General features: G+C 38.7%; 1 protein-coding gene across 2 annotated transcripts in view; it reads left to right on the top strand.

Moving 5' to 3' along the window:
* Positions 1 to 19286, top strand: part of MAP3K5 (mitogen-activated protein kinase kinase kinase 5) — a 126279-nt gene that overhangs the window by 20307 nt on the left and 86686 nt on the right. The window contains exons 1-3 of one of the 2 annotated variants that reach the window (XM_048938330.1): positions 6266 to 6326; positions 10456 to 10595; positions 13166 to 13189. In XM_048938330.1, the coding sequence (XP_048794287.1) occupies positions 10473 to 10595; positions 13166 to 13189 (147 nt within the window). In that variant the 5' untranslated portion in view covers positions 6266 to 6326; positions 10456 to 10472. Of the gene's footprint in view, positions 1 to 6265; positions 6327 to 10455; positions 10596 to 13165; positions 13190 to 19286 lie in introns of those variants that run through there. The other variant, XM_048938329.1, reaches the window with a different exon arrangement.

Here is a 19286-nt window from a genome sequence, read left to right as displayed (position 1 = left end):
CTTCATTGTGAATATTAATTCTTCTATTTCATGAAAGCTTTTCTAACGTACAGTCAGAATGTATGAGAGCTGACCTACGTGCACAGACTGCAGGAATTACCTGCAAGGTAGATACTGGAGTAAGAGCATTCCCATTTTAATTGATTTAAGCATAACTAAATTGTTACATGCTTTAAACATAGAGAAAACGAAGTCAGCACTCTGTGTGGTGAAGTCCAAAGCAGCAGCACAGTATGCTTTTTGTTAAGTGAGTATATTCAGTGTAGCATGGTTTGCAAAAACAAAAAGGGGCAATGCAAATCACAGAGGAATGCAGGGTTAACAGGGGTTCTGCTAATCCACCTTGAACTCCAGGCAGATGAACTTGCTGCCTTGTGAGTGCCACACAGAGACCTTTGCTGTTTTTCATGTGAAGCTCTCTTTCACACAGGACAGAACATGGATTCTTTTTGTAATGCTATACACTACTGGCTCATTCATTCTGTGGCTGCTATCAATTGCAAAGTCTTCCCTTCTTCCCACATGGTCTAAGCACACTTATGTGATTTCAGCAATCCTAAGCATAGAGTACAGTAAAGACTCGCATTGTTTTCAGTCTCCCAAATCAATTCCACTCCTGTCCTTCAGGGTGCTTCCCAAATTAGTGTCACAGAAAAAATTTAGCAGTGTTGACATACAAATCAGGAATGCAAACACGCGCCTGCACAGATCCTTGTTATAAGGTGCTGCAGTTTGGCACTGTATCATTGGTAAATACTCTTGTCCTATAAGGAGGAATAGGGTGTTTTTGCTAAACTTGGAGTTTATTTTAAAATGCTCAAGAGCAAAATGCAGAAAGTAGTAGTGAGCAGTTTAAATTCCCGAGCTGTGAGTCCATCCCTAAGGAAAGACAGCACAGCATATTGCCAGCTCGGTAGTTATGATCCAAGGCTTTTAGATGAAGCTACTCAGGCAGATTTATTTATTTTTTTTAACAGAATATGAATCGCTATGGTTACTTTGCTGAAGAACTATTGAGAATGTACTTCCTTTTTGGGTCAAACCTATTTAGTAACATTTGTGCATTTGTAAGAGATATTGGTGTTTACTATTAGAAAACCTGGCATGTGAGACTTGCTAAGCCCTTGGGCGTTTTTCTTCTCAGACAGGGTCTTTTTGTTCCTGGAAAAACACTGAATGCTACAGCAAAGGAGTAGCAGTTTATTTTCTTGGGACCAGTGGTGAGAACCAGAAATGGTAACTGTATTCTATACCTTTCATTCAGATTGGGATTGGGGCCTTAAATTCTCAAATATTGTATCATTTATGACATTTTCTCTTTATGATGGAAAGAGTTTCTTGAGTAAATAAAGACACTTAAATAAACACATTTTTTACATGCTTTTGAATACTTCTGTTCCCACATTTGGAAGCATGGGAAGATCCCCTTTTTATGCATTCCAGCTGTTGTTCTTCATACTCTTAAAATATTATGTATATATTTTTCAATCTGTGCTCACTGCTTAGGGATTTTCTATGTTTACACCATATTTGGTATGACTAGGGAGTTACCATTTCTCAATCATGAGTTGAAAATAATATTGTAAGAAATAATTCTACATCTTTGGATTAGAAACACTTTTGGATTTTTTATCAGTTTAACAAACAGAACTCTGCCCAGTTTAGGGGACTGAGACACATTGTCTCTGTCTGGCTTAGCCTTGCAGTTTGGCTTTGCCCATCTTTGAGGCAGCCCATATTTCTGATAGAACCTGTGGAAAAACAAACAATGAGTAAGCTTCTTAATAGAAACCTGAAAGGAGCAACTAAACAGAAGAGCTTTCAGATAGCAGGGAGATACCTAAAAAAAAAAAATTGCTTCCAGGAGATGTGTGCTACTTACTAAAAGAAGCTTTAAAGTAACCCCCATAGGGTGGCTTTGTCAAGAGGAAGAAGGAATGGAACAATGCCCTTTGAAAGGACAGCTTATGCTCAAGTGGTAAGGAAACATGAAAGAACATGAACTGTGGCAAATGTAATGTAAGCCTTTATAAGGCAATTTCCAAAAGAGTTCGAGAAATACTTGCTGAAGTCAGGTTTGAGCATTCTCAAATGCTTCGCCATCAGGGAGCAAGGTAGGGATCTGTGCAATCAAGATTGGAAAGGAAAAATTGAGAAAGATGCAGCTTTCCTGCTATGATCTTTTGAAAGACTTTCATTAAGGGGATTAGTCTGAAGAACTGACTTAAATTTAAGTTGCTAGGAGAAAAGGCTATAAAATAAGCTGATAAAATAAATAGTAATGACTTATAAAAGCCTGTGCATTGATGTCTCCTGCTCTAAACTCCTTTAAAAAGCTCCAAGCTCCAGTTAAAAGATATGGCATTGTTATTAATGTTGTGTGGCTTCTGACTTCAGTGGGTGTTGTCACAGTAGAAAAGGGAGACAGTAATATCAGTAGAAAAATGGGCTGAAAGTACAAATAAAAAATAAATCTCATAGACATACAGATAAAATCGGGCAGTAGGGAAGAGCTGACCTAGCTTTTTTGTAGAGGTAAGTCAGACTTCAATATTTTCCAAGTGTTTTTTGGTGAGACTGTGTATTTGAATGTCAGAAAGCTTTAGACAAGGTCCCTGACCAAAGTTGTTTAAGAGACAAAACGACTGGAGCTGAAATATTTATTCCCCTTGAAATAGTTGAATTGTTGAAGTATTGCAACAGAAAATCAGTTTGGCAATGTATCAAGGTTACCAGTAGTGAAATGTGCTGGTGAAAGGATTGCTCTGTGCTTTCTTTTTTAATTAGACCTTTCAGAAGGTTTGTCAGCAGTGTGGTGGTGATGTTTGCCGGTGTGCAGGCTAGTCTGGGCTGTAAAGGGCTGACTGTAAAGGGTTGTAGAAAGTATTATGGTACTAGGCAGTTGAGCAGTTACAGGAAAGCTGAAGTTCAGTGATAGTGAATGTGAAACAACATGTGAAGAAAAGCAGTTCTAATTATGCACGTGATATTAAGCACAAATTAGTTATTACTCTTCAGACTTCTAGCTCATTCAAGAGTTTTCATAAAGTATCTCTGAACTGCTGATAGAGAAACACGGGTCTTTATTTGCCCCTTTCTTTCAATGCTTGCAATGCTGCCAGCTTCTGGCAGAGGTATTGAGCTAAACAGAGCATTGTTCTGATCCCTGCAGCTGTTGTGATGGAAACCATCAGTTGTTTTTGAAGGTTGGATGTGGACCTGCTTATAGACATTCTTGTCAAATTGAATTCCCCAAAGAGGGCAAATATATAACCGTATGGTCAAATTTAATTAGAATAAAAATTAGAAAAAATTTTAAATCAGTAATGCAGAAATAAACAGAATAAATAAATAAAAGAAAGAAGAACTGTGGATCAACTTTCCTCTTGCCACTTCTGTCTTCAAGGTGGGTTGTTTCCTGGCTTGGTTTTAATGAACTCAGCTCCAAAGCTGCATGATAAACTCCAAAGCTGTAGTAAGCTCTATGGTTCTTTTAGAATTTGGGAGAATTTCTTTCCATCACCTCTGAAGATTGGCTGTTTGCTTTTCTTAGAACTGTGTTTCCTTCTCTGAGCTCTTCTGTTGGCACACCTGTGATCCCCACAAATACTTTCTTCCTGAGCAGTCTGTCACTTTAGAGAATGTATAATCTAATCACTCCTTCTCATGTGTCTTAAACGTAAAAAGCACATAATATGAAAACGTATACCAAAATAATCACACAGGTACTATCACATCACTTATTTGTGTGGTTTTTATTTATATATTTAAATATATATATTTATTTTCCCTTGATCTTATTCAGTCTGAAGTAATGCTTTGTCTACGTTGAGAGGAAGATAGTTTATATAGGTAGATAGTTTCCCAACAATGCAATCTACTGGACAACACTTCTAAGTGTGGAAGTACTGAGTTGCTGCAGATTGCATTGCTTTCCTTGACTTTTCCTTGTGTTTGGGGATTGTTTCAAAATACGTTAATATCAGTGCAGGTCTTACCAGCGTTGGAATGTGTTTGAGCATTCATCTGAGCCTTGTGAATTCCTTACTTGAGTTCTGAGTATTTTTCTAACATAAAGTTTTAGGTTGTGAGATTATTTAGTATTTCACATTCTAGTACTAGGGAGCCTGTTTCACTAGGATTGATACAGATGCAGTGATCCCAAATGTACTGAGGTTACTTTTAAATAAATCGTTCTTTGTTTGGCTGTCATCTTTTTATTCTTGCCTATTCCTCAGTTCCTCCCCCATGCATCAAGCTGAGGGTATTTTTTCTTAATTTTTGGGGGTTGGAATCATGTGATAACATCACATTCCTTTGTCTTGAGCCAAGATAGATTGTATTTTGTTCAATCTTAAGCTTTTTTTTTTCCTTCTCCTGTTGTGTTCAGATCATTGACAGACTGCCATGCAGTTTGCTGTTAGTTCCTACACACTCTTCTTTTATGCTTATCACCTACGTTTTTCCCCTCTCATTCATTTATGTAACATCTATATGAACTTTCATTGTTACCATTTACTTGCTGTTTTCTGCTGTTTTCTTCAGTAAGAATCCTGTTTTGCTCTCATCAGCCTTGTAGTATTGAATCAAGCGGTTCTTTTCCCTTCACATACTCTAAATGTATTGCAGGATTTCACTTTTCTCTCTGGGCATCAGCTTTGCTAGGTCTAATACAGACATGGGGAAGGTCAGAGCCACCTCTACTAGTTAACTGTTAAAGAGTTTATCTGAGGTGAAATCGCACCTTTTATTTATTAGTGTTTGTCTAGGTTCATTTTTGAATTCAAGATCAGTTTGACTCAGTTTACTTTTCCCAGGAGCACTGGGCTAAATACAAGTGTATGGGCAACGTGATACATCTGTATTGGAAGGTGACTTACTGATTTTGGAGTACTAGGTGGCCTAATTCTGCCTCTGCTTTGTGCTACAAGCAAACTGAATGGGATGCTCACCAGGCTGAGATGCCTGTTCATCAGCTGGGAACAGGAGCTCAGGAATTCCCCTTCAAGTAGGTTGCAGGACTGGCTCTAAGTTGTACTTTAGTGATGCAAGATCTCTGCTCCCATTTCATAAAAGTAATTTACCTGATCCAGGTTTAATGCAGTAATTTAAAGAAGAAAGCTTCCTAGAGCACTGGTGTCACGAGTGCTGTGCTGACCTGGTCTGCTGGGGTTGTGGCATAAGGTGCTGAAATAAGGAATCTGAACTAAATGTTAGACAGTGGAAGTCTGCAATAGAAAATAGACAATGTGTTAGCTTTTAGTGCTTTTGCTTGTACTTTGCACTTTAATTGTAGTTTCTACAAGCATTTTGCTTTTCCTCTAGTATCTGAAGCTCAAGTGTGCTGTCCATACCCACTTTTCCCACTATACCCAAACCTCAGACACCTCTACAAAGCCTTTTTTCTGCCTAGCCTCTCCCAACAGACCGGCTTGGCCAGACAGGTTTCCGGAGAGGTCAACCATTCCCCTGTGTTGAGGTGTCCTCATGTGAGTGACTCCCATCAGCAGCTTCCGGTCCTGGAAATGCATGAGATGCTCCTGACAAGTTATGCCTGTTTCCACTGGTGACAAATCAGTGATGCTATGGTTTACACACCAGAACCAGATCTACTGAGCTGCACTGATGTGGTACTGTGATTTCCAAAATGGCCTTCCTAACTGAAGAAGGCATTCTCTTGGTGGGGCATAAGCATCTATGTCAAAGACAGAGAACCATAAAGGAGGTGGTGAGGATGTCTTCCATTTGCTCGTTTCTGAAAGTTCACTCAATAGGGAATACCATCGTGGTTTATTGAAACCACTGTTATCATCACAATATGAAAAATGATTGGCATTCAAACTTCTGTTCAAATAAATTTGGTCTGTTTTTGTGCCTCTGTTGAAAGAGTTTTAACATCCAAGAGGAAAGGAACCATAAATATTGGTCTATCCCAGAATTTGCTGATAGTAATTAGTTCTTATTTTGTCCTGATTAACTGTGGGACAATGAATATGAAGGAACAACTGTGCACCAATTAATCAGAAGATAATAGCAAACGTAAACATTCATCAATTTTATAACTGATCTGTTTGTATTCATTGTTCTTCCTGGCAGCACTGTTGTCAGCAGACAGTATCAAATAGTAGGGTGTACGTGTATAATATCTTGGAGCGTTTGTTTAAACATTCTTCTTTACCCTGTTATATTTTAAACAATAAGCAGGAGTTGAACTTTGGCCACTGCATTTCTTAGTGACTAAAGGCATTGGTAATAACCAAGACAAAAAGGCTTTATATACCTTAAATGGATACTTCCCCTTCTTGACCACATTACCATATGAGATCGTAAGTTCTTGCAATATGCTAAGAAAGTGTAATGAGTAGAGATGCTATGTATGAAGTTCATGATCTTTTTACATGTAGTATAAAAAGATGTAAGTGGATCTGCACTGCAGGTAAGAAATGTTTGTTACACTGTTGTAAAATATGCCAGCCTTCACAGAGATGAGTCCTTGAGCTTCTGCTGTATCCTGGGCAGAAGGAGTCAAGCTGATTGCCTCTAATTCTGTCACACAAGTCTGCTTTCTGAGATTAATTACAAGCAGACTCCCTGTGCAGTAGCATTTTGGTTTTTTGAACGTGTTGTGTGACTGTATTTTGAGCTGTTTTTAGTATAGACATCAATTAGCCTAGTAACTTGAGGTAGGACTGCTTGGTGGTTGTAGTTATGTCCACAGCTCAGTGTGGTTATCCTGGCTTATTTGTACGCAAGCAGCTTCATTACAACTTGGTTATGGTCAGGTAAAACTTGTGGTTTGTGAAATGGACATCAAGAGCTCACTGAGCTGCATGCTGCTGCAGTTACGCTGCTTCTGTGTCTCAGCCAGAGCTACGCTTCTTATGCACGTGTTTATGCTCCAGACTATCACTATAGGCATGGCAGTTGCTTAAAGTGGTGAGAGAGAAGGCTGTGACTAGACTTTCTTTAATGTTCAGAGCTAGCAAGGCACGATAATTTGCTGTAAGATTTATTATGAGGCTCTGTATCTATAGATGTCTAAGATAACTAATAAAAAAGAGCATCCTGTCCCTGTTTTCTTTAAATAGCACCGGTGTATCTGTGGTCTGTAAACGAGTCTCTTGCTTTTATTAGTTAAGAGTAACATTTAATCTTACGTGCAAGATGTAAGCAAGGACTAAAATTTATTCATTCCTGTGTGGCTACAAGAGTTTCAGTGCTTCCGCTTCCCTGTCTCTTGCTCCTATTTTGTACAGCATGCATCCATACCCAATCTGCTCGCTAGCCTGTGAATCTCAGTCTGAACAGACTTCTTTTTCTGGAACATAAATGTGTGAAAGCATTTGGAGTGAACTGTCAGCCCTTGGCCTTCAGAGGTACATTGGGGCTTAGGTGTTAAGAGGGCTCTACTCTGATTGGAGCTCTTGGTCAATTTTTTTTTTATTATTTGCCTTGAAACTGAAACTGCAAATGCTTTGGGTGGGTTTGTTTTTCCACTCTTATTGTGGAAATGTTGCTTCCACCTTGTATCAAAATGCTTTTTTGTTACTTGTGGAATTGTGTGTGCCTTTTACTGCAGCACAGTTTTAGATTAGTCTAATCTGGTGGAAGTGAGAGACTGCTAAGTAGGGTTCTAGCAGCTTGTATATTGATGACCAAACAGTCGTCTCATGCTAAGTTAAACCCTGGCTCATCTGAACTGGTGAGAATTTTTATGGATACTTACTTGAGCTAGATTTGTCATGGAAAATGTTAGTCTTGCTCAGCTCCTATAAGCTTCTAATCATACTTTATGTAACTCAGTATGGTGTTTATTTTTTGCCTTAGGTGTACTTGATAATATGTTCCAGGCACCTTATAGGAGTCATTACCACTACCCTTGCTTTGCAGGCAAGAAGTAGAGATAGAAAAAATAGGTAAAGATGGACAAAACAGCTGAATTTCACCCAGAAGATGAGCTTCTGCTTGCTGCTCTGCATCTGACTTCTGAGCTTCTGGCCGATGCTCCATACTTTGCTTCCTCCTTTGGTCAGAGCTGTTTTGAAGGAAGATGATGGGTTGCAGGAGTTTACTTAGGGTATAGAGGTTTTTTCTTGTTTTCAGTGTGATAGACACCTGATCATAAAAGCACACGTGCTTCTTGTGGTTTGTTGGAATTCCAAGTATGAGTTGGGTTGTTCCCATTGACAACAGTGGTATCAGCCCCAGAGGACTAGTGCAGACTTTGGAAATCTGATCTCTTTGTAATAAATATCAGCTTCATCTTAAAATATCCACTAGAGTGAGGAGGAACACTACACAGATGTTGGAGCTCTCCTTGTGGAAAAAAAAATAAATTCTCTATTGCACAAGGTTATCTGAAAGGCCTGTGTTTCACAGAAGTCTTAAAATAGAAACAAAACAAGCCCTTGTTGCATTAAATACTACTACTAACAATAATAATAATAATAATAATAATAATCACAACACTTTATACCAGTGTTTTAGTGTCATATTTCTTACAAATGTTTACTGGACGTTGTGGTGCTTCTCTGTTCTTTGAGTAGCCCAAGCCTCAGGGCTTTTTTGTTTTGTGTTTTAGTCTGATTTGAGGAATAGGGCAGGATCCACAAACATGTATTACAATGTGGTGGGAAGTCTGATTTATTCTAATAAATGTATTAAATGGATTTGTCCATCTCATCTTGACAGTAGTAAGAGTGATAGTTTTGGTTTGGTTTTTGTTGTTGCTGGCGTGTGTGTGTGTCTGTCTGTATGTAAGTGTTTCCTTCTTCATGGTCCTGGGAACATGCCAGTTTAATGCAGGTTTCCTCAAGTATTTTCTGGGTTCTTTTTTTGGTCAGGTCCTATCACTTTGTTAAGTAATATTTCTCTTTCACTGTTAATTTCGCAACTCTAGTGGGAACATGTTATCTTGCAAGATTTGAGAAGTAAGTAATGGAAAATTGCACAAGTTTTTCTCCTGCTCAAGGTAACGGAAACGTACCATCAGCTTGCAGTTTCCAAGGATTGGATTTTTATGTGAATAAGTTAAAAATAGAACTTGCAGCAGCAAGTTGCTCTTAGGCAACTTCCTAAAAACATATGAATAAATAATCAACCCTCAATAAGCCCGCCCAAGCAATGTCTAGTAAAATTGCTCTCATTCTTATTGGGCTTTTGTGATGTTTCGATTTCTGAAAATTAACAAAAATCAATCTATGTGCAGTTCTAGTAATATGCTTTCTTTTCTGCTTCAACAAAATGGATTTGGAGGAATCCATGCTTCAGATATTTATGTGGAATTGAGGAGGTTTTCTTAGAACACAAATTATGAGGCATCTGAAGAAAATAATTTCGTATTTGATTTTAGAATTTGTTCTATCAGGTAGTGTGTTTGTGTTCTTGGCATCTGTTGTAGTTTCCATGGGAATAAATAGGAGGGCATTACATTTGGAGCAACCTATGTAATTGATTCTTAGTGAAAGGACATCAGGGTAATAAGGTTTTTGTCTGCAGAGCTTGTCTTGCAACCTATCTTTTGTTGTAGAAGAGTTCACAGAAAGGGAAAGCAGGGAGATGATGAAAACCATGTTTCTTTTTCTTTTTTTTTTTTTCACATGACTACATTTCTTTGAATTAAACAATCCAAAAGATGGGATAGGATGAAGAATATCTCCCAAGAGGAAGAAGGGTGTTTGCAGGAGAGATGGAGATGAGTCATTTTACTTAGTTTACCCTCTTGATCCAACAAAACTTTTGTAGTGGAAATATTCTGCCTGCTGGAAAAGAGACCTCATTTATGTATGCTGATATGTTGTAGTTGCCTCATGCTTTACTTTTACTTTGTGACTCTGGGAAAATGAAACGTGCATTTTAAGAGACATTGCAGAAGACTGCATGCCCTGTTTTGTAGGCATTTGTGCATGAAGTTAGTTTTGTTCATGCAGGTCAAATCTGCTGTGAACAGGACTCTGTGATAAGGTTCTTGATTATGCAGTTGCGTACTTAATTAAATCAATTTTTATTGTAGCTTGCATAGAGGGTGAAAATATAAATCAAATACAATTATTTTTTTTTTCCTATGAGGTCCTCATTCATCTTATAGAGATTAACTAAACAAATTTTGTTTTCCATCTCACCAAATAAACTGTTTGCCTTTTTATGATTAGTGATGTTTCACCACTTTTTACCTGGGGCAATTAAGGTCTCTTTTAAAGGAGAGAATGGGTGGGGAGGAAGGTGAAGAAGTAAAGAACAGAAAGAAAAAAATTAAACCACATCCTGCTGACTATAGTCAAAATTCAGGCATAACTGAAATGGGGAAAACCCTCTATAGTTCAGTTTCCTACTTATAATCTATTCTTATCAAAGCAAACGCTTTGATGGTAGTTGAAGGAAATGGCAAGAAATGGCATAGAAATATGTGGCTTTCAGAAATGTGTGGCATTGACCATTTTTCATTTCTTTCTACAGATATTGCTGTTGTAGAGATGAGTGATGCCTTCCGTCAGCCTTCCCTCTTCTACCACCTGGGAGTCAGAGAGAGCTTCAGTATGGCTAACAACATTATCCTCTACTGTGATACGAATTCCGAATCTCTGCAGTCACTGAAGGTAGCTCTGAGTGAAAAAGTGCAAGAGGGGAAGTCGCAGTTGTTCTGCCCTTGAGATAAGACTCTGAGTTTCCATGAGAAATGCAGAAGACATGTATGCTTCACAATAGAATAACAAAAATATTCTGATGGTTAAAAAATAAGTTTTCAGTGCAGCGCTGAAAAACTCAGTTCGCTTTTCCCAAGAGAAAAATATAGATGACTTTACCATGGTCAGTTAAATACCTTGGCGTTGAGTAGCTCTTTACGGAAACAGCGGTTTGACACATCTCGAGAGAGAACTTAAATATTTGGTTTTCTCATTCAACAGAATTATTGTTATTTGGGGTTAATAGTAAGATCAGTTGGTTAAGAAAGGTGGTATGTAGGGGAGCAACAGGATAATCCTGACTCTAGTGCAAAGTAGCAGATTTCTGTCCTGATGGGACTGCAGGTGGTCACTGGTAATTCTTGCTGAGTTACAGTTGTTCATATCACATACCTGCAGGATTCTTCTGCTGGAGTTTATTGACACTGTAGCAGTTAGTTAGGCACAATTTATCCCTGTTTCTCAGTGACAGTGTTCGCCATGTGGTAGGTTGGCTGAATGCAGAGTAGTGGTTTAAGGTAACTGTTAGCCGTGAACTGTGGAAGCCGAGGACTTGACACTTGCTCCATCCTACACTAAAGTTCTGCTAACTTCCATGAGGTTGTGAGAGGGCAGAACAATTTGGATAGCAGTTTTTAAATTACTTCCACTCCCTCAGATTCATTGGCTGTCATCAAGAGGTGTTACATGCCATTGCAGTTAAGCTCAAGGCATTGCTGAAAAGCGTTTCAATAAGCAGCTTGGTGAGTCAGGTTACAGTCTGGGCACTGCTGCCTCTCACAAGGGCTTTGCTTCCACTGCTTCTGGCTAATGCAAGGTACTTAGTTTTGATTCTGCTTGGCTATTTGCAGCTTGGCTTTCCTGTAGGACAGAAATACCTTGAATTTAGTTTCTTCTCCCTGTGCCTCCATCCAAATGATCTTGGCCAACTGAAATGGTGGCAATCCAATTACTTCCCTTCTGTGTGCAAAACGAAGGGTATTCAGATAAAAGCCCTAAAAATAAAGCTCATAGTAGAAGATCCACCTTTGGATTTAATTCACTTATGGAAGTGCAGTGGTTTACGGTATAAGCAGAGCAGGATTTCATTGTACTACAGAGGAGCCAAACATTTTGACTCCCACTAAAAATTAGCTAGAAGTGAGGCACTGCTTGGGAAAACTGTTACTCAGTTCAGGAGTTGAACTTTGCAAACCAGTCACGTGTTGGGTTCCCACTGGTGTTGATGGAATCTGAATCCTATGCGGTGAGGCTTCACTGTCCCAGTTGCCACTGTTATAATGCTCACTGATGGACTCAGAAACAACGCCCACAGTTTCTTTTAGCTTTGAGCTGAGCCCATGCTTCTGCAGAGTGTTTGTAGAAAACATTTCAAAGTGCAAATCCCTTTCCCTATTATGTAGTGACCATCTTAAAAAACAAAGAGAATAATATAGTTGTGAGCATGCAGGAGCATCTTTTGAAGCAGTGTTTGTTCCTGTATTTGTTACAGCTAGCAGTTAAACTGGAAGCACTGCAGGAGTGTGCACTATAGTTGTTAACTTTTCTTTTTTTCACGGGTAAGCTTTGTGTGTGCACTGTTTTAATCTTGTATGTGAGAGTTGTGAATTGAAGAAAACAAAAGTAGTGATTATGGAAATGTAGGAAATACGTAACTGCAGCACGTGATTTAACTAAGATATAAGGAAGTATAGGTCACCTCAGTTAGGGGAAAAGAAACTCATGGAAGTCTGAAACTTGCAACAGGAAAAGTATGAGGTGCCTTATTTGAGACTGCCTCTGTTTTTAGTGATGCGACTTGTGAAGCTCTTCAGTGGTCACTGTGGCAGAAGTATAATGTAGCTAGTAAGTCTGGCAGTGGCAGAACTTCCTGAAAGCGAGGCCACTTCCCACAGGTGGTTTGCCTTTGGGCAGCTCCTGGAGTTGTACCACCCAACTGCTGTGCAAGAACTGCCTCTTCCTATCCACCTGTGCTTTAATTCTCATTCTCTGAAACTTTGCATTTAAATTGGGATTTAAATTGTATATTCTTTGCATCAGATTTATTTGAGAACATGAATTTCAGCCAACTTGAATGGTTGACTTTCAGTGTAAGATGGGAATATCTGAAACTTCCTAGAATTACTGCTTTTACTATTCTTCAGGTTTTTCTACTGGTAGCAAGATAGTATTTGTAAAGCTAAATATGTATGTATTAATAGCTGGCTTTTGGACAGTCCCATTTCAGGACTGTATGTGCTCCTGTGAGTGTGTATACAGGATGTATGTATCTACTTAGTTCTGTAATATTTTCAATTACAGATTATCTCTCCTGGGACAATACTGATTTCCATTGGCTTGGCAGGCTAAGAAAACATGCATCAAACAGCTTCTTTCTGTCATTTGTCTGTATATTTTAAAGTTAGAAAGTCATACTGGTCAGATATATTTTCCAGTATTTGTTCAATGTTATCAATGTTTTTCTTTCTTTTTTCTTTTTCTAGGAAATTATTTGCCAGAAGAATAATGTAAGTATGATTTGTGTGCCAGCTGAATTCTAGGCATTCCAAACTTCTGTGGCATTTCATGTTGTTTATCATGTTCTCCATTTGAATCACTTAACACTTTCCTACTGTATTTTACAGAGTTCTGAAGCTGCTAGCAGCAAATCCATGTGTATCACTTTGTTGCTAGGTACCAGGCTCACTGCTTACCTTGCTTCCAACTATCACTGGTATTCTCCTTGCTGCCTTTACTTGTCTGTCATATTTTTTTTTTCCGTACACTACTTTCATCTTTTATTTTGTCAGGTTTTTGTTTTTCTTTTTCTCTGTACAGTGTTCTTCAGGCTGTTGTTGGGTTTGTTTGTTCTCTGTTTGTGCGGGTGTTGTTTTTTTTAAAGAAAAGAAATTATGGAAATGATTAAGGAAAATAAAACAAAAACAAAAAACAAAAAATCCACCACCTATTGAAAAGGAACTGTTTGGAAACTGATGCTCATTTTAGAAACCTGTGGCTGAAGCTGTGAAGGTGTATATATCAAGAAAGAGAAAGTGTGTGTGTCTATTTCTGTAAGCAAAGGTTGGGAGCCTGCTAGCCCTTGTGCAGTGCTGATCCCAGAATTTTCTATCTCTTTGGTTTCTGAGGTTGGCCTTGCAAATCTCCCTTCCCTTTTTCACTCTTACATTCAACGTGGGCAGAGCTCTGGCTGTGAGCACTGGTTTCTCCATGTGGTTTGTTCAGGAGCAGCAGGGCCAGTCACGTCAGAATGTATATTTGGTATGCTGAACTCTTGGCTTCACTTGGGAATGTATTGATAGCCATATATGTTAGGGTATAATTTTGTAGCAATTAGTTGGCTTTGTGCAGGTATCCTGAGGTGCTGTGCAATTCCTGTATTTGTATAATTGTTTTTTTATGGGCACATGATGTATCTAATTTTAGAAATTGGTTGGGTTTTATTTCCCAGAGTGTTAAAACTGCCACAGAAACTGCAATATTCCTGAGTTTTATGTTGTTTTATTTAATATCACAGTTCATGGACTTAAGCACTGATTTCTATCTATACGAAGCAGGATTTTATTGAAATGGCAGCAGTTACTCACTATAGCTCATAGAATTTCTAAAGAAGGCTTTAAAATCCCATGCAAGCTTTGGCCCTAATGCTGTGTTTTAAATTACATAGTGTTTTTTGATTTAAAAAAATGGAAGCACTGAGCACATTCCATGGATGTCTGTGCATCTCTTAAGTGCATTTCAGTGATTCTCACTGTTGTAAATGATGTGTTAAGCTAAAAATCTCTTGCCTTTCTGCAATGAAAATGGGGTAGGTGATCAGTTAGGTCTTCACCCAGAAAGAAACAGACCAGTGAGGCCTTCCAGGGAGGCTTTTCTTCCTTCCTCATAAATGCGTGTATCACATACTTGTTTGTTTGACCCACAGTGGCAGAGATCTAGGTAAACGGTAATATAATGTCTGTGTGAGGAGTGGGGAAATGGCTCTGGTAGCAGGAAACCAGCAGGAGGTGGCTTGTGAAAGAGAATAAAGGGAGGATATTGTCTTGTCCTACTTTTGTGTGACAGCTTCTGAAGTTACAGGAGCGGAATGATAACTTGGCCTTTATCTGTCTGAGAAAGAATTGTTCTGTTTAAATTCAGATAGGTGGCTGTGAAACTGCCATTTACCACTTTTAGAAATGCTTCAATATATGCCACAAAAAGTGTGGTCCTTGAGAATCTCAGATGTTTTCAAGCACACCCACATAACATGTTTTCTGAGAGGAAATGTTTTCCTAGTGATTAGAGCACAGAATTCAGTAAAAAACTGGCTTAGCATCTCTGAAACTAATTGTTTTCCTTTTTTTTTCCCCCTCAGTTTTTGGCATGATATGAGCCAAATTACCTGGAAATAGAATTTTCAAAATGTTGGTGTGTACCTAATCGCTGAATATAATTCCTGCTTCATGAAAATCATGTTTATTCATAAATCCACAGTCTTGCATAAATTGGTGTAACAAAGGGAGATACCCACTCTACATAAATAATTTGGTGATGCTGCAGATAGAGGGTAAAAAAATGAAATTGGTGTAGGAATAAAACTGAATGTTAGACCTGCAGTTCTAGAAAATGTGCTTTAACAGCATGCAAATATCAGCCATAACAGCACAATAGTATCCCTGGCACCAGTGGATTAAAAGGCTTCCAAACAAATGTGTGTTTATCTATATATAGATCTGTCTTACTGAAATGGCTTGTTTGCTTTCCTGAATCCTAACTTCCTAAAAATGAGCGCAGAGAGGGGGGAAAAAAAAAATATCCATTACCAACTGTTTTGTCCTTTGTTCTACCTGGATTTTTGTGCTTCCAAGTTATGGTCAATACAGCATTGCATAGCTAGCATAAACTGCATTGAGCTTGGCAGGGCAGGGCAGGGAAAGATAACGTGGGCTCATTTCCTGTTACATGTGGTTTTATAGCTGGTTAGTTGGATCGTTTCCAAACGTTGCAATGATATCAGAAAACATATATTTTTACAGGGAGTGATACTTTGACAGAAGGCAGTTACTTTGATATTTGAAAGCTTAATTTTTTTTTTTTTTCTTGTTATCTGATTTTTGAGGTCAACCGAGCAGCAGAGGCATTCTAGAAATTGCTAGTAAGGAGTTTCGGTCATGAAGACAAGTTGGTATAAAGGTTACAGCTTGTGGCTGTGCTTTCCTTGGCTTTTTATTTGGCTTAGTTCTACCTGACTTGAGACTTACTGACTTTGGAGCAAAGCTGCTGGTCGAATAACTATAAATGGTGATTTATTGATGCAATTTTTTTTTCTTCAATTTAAGAATTTCAATTCTTGCTCAATTTGAGGATTTGAATAATGTACTGTAATGTAATGAAGTCTGCAGCTAACACAGTAGCATCTTGACAGTGTACACCTTTTGAGTCCAGGTTCTGGGCTTACACCATGCTGGTATGATGCATTGCCTCGGAGCTGCTGGGGGGCAGAGCCTCCCTGAGAGCCGCTGTGATGATCAGAGCAGAGATGAGGGCTGAATGAGAACTGTTCAGGTAGGCAGCTGACTCACAGGTTTAGCAGTAAGGCACAGGGGTTAGTGCTGTACAGCTGAGAACTCTTATTAGTTTTTCTTGTCATTCACCGTATCAGAGTTTGTAATTAGTAACTGTTTTCCACAGCCCATCCTAAGGATGGAGCTGCCTCCTGTTTAAGGCACAGCTTGGAGATCAGCTCGGTTGTGCTCCTTCAGAGCAAATGGTCCTAAATGACTCGTGCCAGGGGCTTTACCAAGCTTCCAGCCTCCACATAGAGCATATATAGGTAACTGCGGATCTCATGGGGGTATGTGTAGCTCTTGGTTTCTTCCCCTCTAGCAATAGAGGGAAGTATTTCTAACACTCCTTTCCCCACTAGCAAATGATTTAGGGGCTGTTTTTTGTTTTGTTTGTTTTTCATTTAAGTGTATAGAAATGTGAAACAATAACCACTAAGGATATTTTGTTGCCAGTAACTGCTGAAGTATTTATTGTTGTCTGTGGTACATCACTGTCCTTTTGCTCTTTTTTTTTTTTTTTTTTTTTTTTTTCCCCAAGCTTTGTGTTCATTGATATAATTGGTGCATATTTTCCTTGGAAAAATTTAGCTTTTTATTTTTCCTCCTTCGTTAATGTTTTGTGAGGATGTATAAAATGTATGCTGATTTTTTAACAAGTGTTCAGGATGTGGCATGGCTGCAAAAGGCTGTTATTGCTAGGCATGAAAAGAAAGTGGGAATTGTTTGAAAGATCAGACCCAGTTTCTGTGTTTTAATTAATTTGAGGTGTGAGGGCTACTTTTATTCCTTTTCCAATCAATAGCAAGGCTGTCGTTCATTTGAATGGGATTTGAAATAAGCCCAGACTGAGCCTGTATTCATTAAAACACCAGCACATGTTGATTTACTGTATGTTTGGGGATGGAGGGAATAGGTTTAATAACTTGTTCTGGGATTTTTGCCATCTGTTACGTGCAACACCGTGAGCAGTTACAGAATTACCTTTAATAAAAATCTCATGAAAGCAATTGGAATAGGAAGAGATTGATATTCCTCAGATGAACTGGTAGGAAAAAATGAGAAAAAGCTGATCTTAATTAGAGGAGAGTCATCAGGAAGAACAGCTCCTGTTATGACAGATACTGCTTATTTTTATTGCCACCACTAATTTGATTAAAAGAAAAAAAAATTACACTGGATGCTGACCTGAAGAGTAGGGAACTAGGTGTAATTCTGTCGTGTTCTCTCATGTGTAAGTAAATTATCACGATTTTGGTTTTCAGGGGTTTGGTCTTCTCTGACGCTTCTTGTCCTTGAAGGCATTTTTCTTCTGCTTGTGGACTTTTGACTGGTCAGTGATTCCAACAGGGTCTTGGGGATGAGAGGAGTAGGTGCTATCAACTTCCTCAGGTTTTACAGAGTTTCTCCCTGCTTTTGAAGTAAAATTCAAGATCTGGGAATTATTTGAGCAGGACTCGGGTATTGTTTTGTAAAGCATTGCTCTGGCTTAATCTATACAACTTTCAGAGGAAAGCCTTCTTTTCCACATGAGATATCTTTGTCAGGGAGAGAATGGTGTTCACCTTTCTGCACAAAGTTCTTTCTAATTAGCCGTGGTGTCTCTTAATTAACTTTTCCAAAAAACTATGCCCTACAGAAGCAATGGTCTTACTTTCAAGAGGGTTGTTGGAAGAAGGGCTTGCATGTGTTCTTGTTGCAATTATCAAAATATAACTGTGTGTTGTGTTTTTATTATCCCTCTTAAAAACAAATAAATGAAACATGAATTTATTTTCCTTAGCAGAGAAAGGGTATCAGGAAAGAAGGGAGTGCTTAACGTTCCACTGACCAGTGGATCTAGCCAAGAATAACTTATTCTCAAATTCTGTAATGGTAGAGCCATTAATATAAACTTATGGCTGTATCTAAACTGGAAACGCATGCAGCCTGGAATTTTTTGATTTGCCACAGCAAGTTAGAAAGGGACACTAGGAAAATACATAGTAATTACAACATTCATAAAAATGGATTACAGATTTAGTCATTTGCTGATAAATATCTATGCATGCATAACTGACTCCGAGCTACTTTGACTGGTTTGGTGATGCGGGCTGTGATGTGGATGTGATTTCAGAAGGTGGCCTGATGTTGCCAGGTGCTGAGTGTGCTGGCTCAAAGCCTTCAGAGGGTGTGCTTGTGTCTCGTGGATATAACTAGCTCAAGTGATCTGAGAGTTTGGGCCTGGTTTGCCTCATCTCATGTCCTGAGGTATTCTCCTGCATCAGGATGAACCCCAGTACTCTGTGTGCACGTTCCTTGTCTGTCACAGCTCTGATACTCTCAGAAACTGTTTGAATCTGCAGCTCAGGTCACTTCTAGTGACTCTGTAGCATTAGTGTGATGTGAGCTTTTGAACTGTAAATAATGATGGGTTCATAAACTAAGGAGGCTGGGAAGTGAAACTTTCAGTAACTGTTGTTGATTGGGCTGGGAGAAGCATCTCTTCCCACCTGCTTTTGAGGCCTTTTTTTGCTGCTTGCAATTATGACTTCGGTTACATCAACACCCTTTTAAAAATGCCATTGTATTTAAGGTGTGTTACTCCTTCAAAAATTGCCTGTTTTTCTTGAATGGCTTGGTGCTGCTGCTTCTGTTGTATATAATAAAGTGAGTCAGAGTAGTGGATCAAAGGAAAATACCTCTTCTCCCTTGTGTGTTCAGCAGCTTAAAATATGGATTAAGGTTAATTATTAGACTTAAGAAAGAATATCAGAGTTTGTGAAAGAAGAATTGGGATTGAGTGTTACAGGACACGTTTTAATAGGATAAGAGAAAAATGTTCAAGCAGAACAATGGGCAGTGAATAAGTCAAAATCAGAAGCAATGTGTGAGCAGATAGGAAGAGTGTGTTAGAAAAACCACCTGGCTTAAGTTAGTGTAGCCTGTATTTTGACAGAGATCCCTGCCCAAATACAGCCAGGCTCTGGCTCTTTGTAGCTGGAATTTGTGGCAGTGGCAAAACTTATTTTCTCCATAGTGGGAGACTCTGGACTTTGTGAGGGCAAGACTGTTGTTGTTT

Source organism: Lagopus muta, chromosome 2 (genome assembly GCF_023343835.1).
Source record: "Lagopus muta isolate bLagMut1 chromosome 2, bLagMut1 primary, whole genome shotgun sequence".
In the NCBI taxonomy this organism is placed as follows: Eukaryota; Metazoa; Chordata; class Aves; order Galliformes; family Phasianidae; genus Lagopus; species Lagopus muta.
Note: the sequence above shows the minus strand (reverse complement) of the source record. Positions and strands in the feature narration are given on the sequence as shown.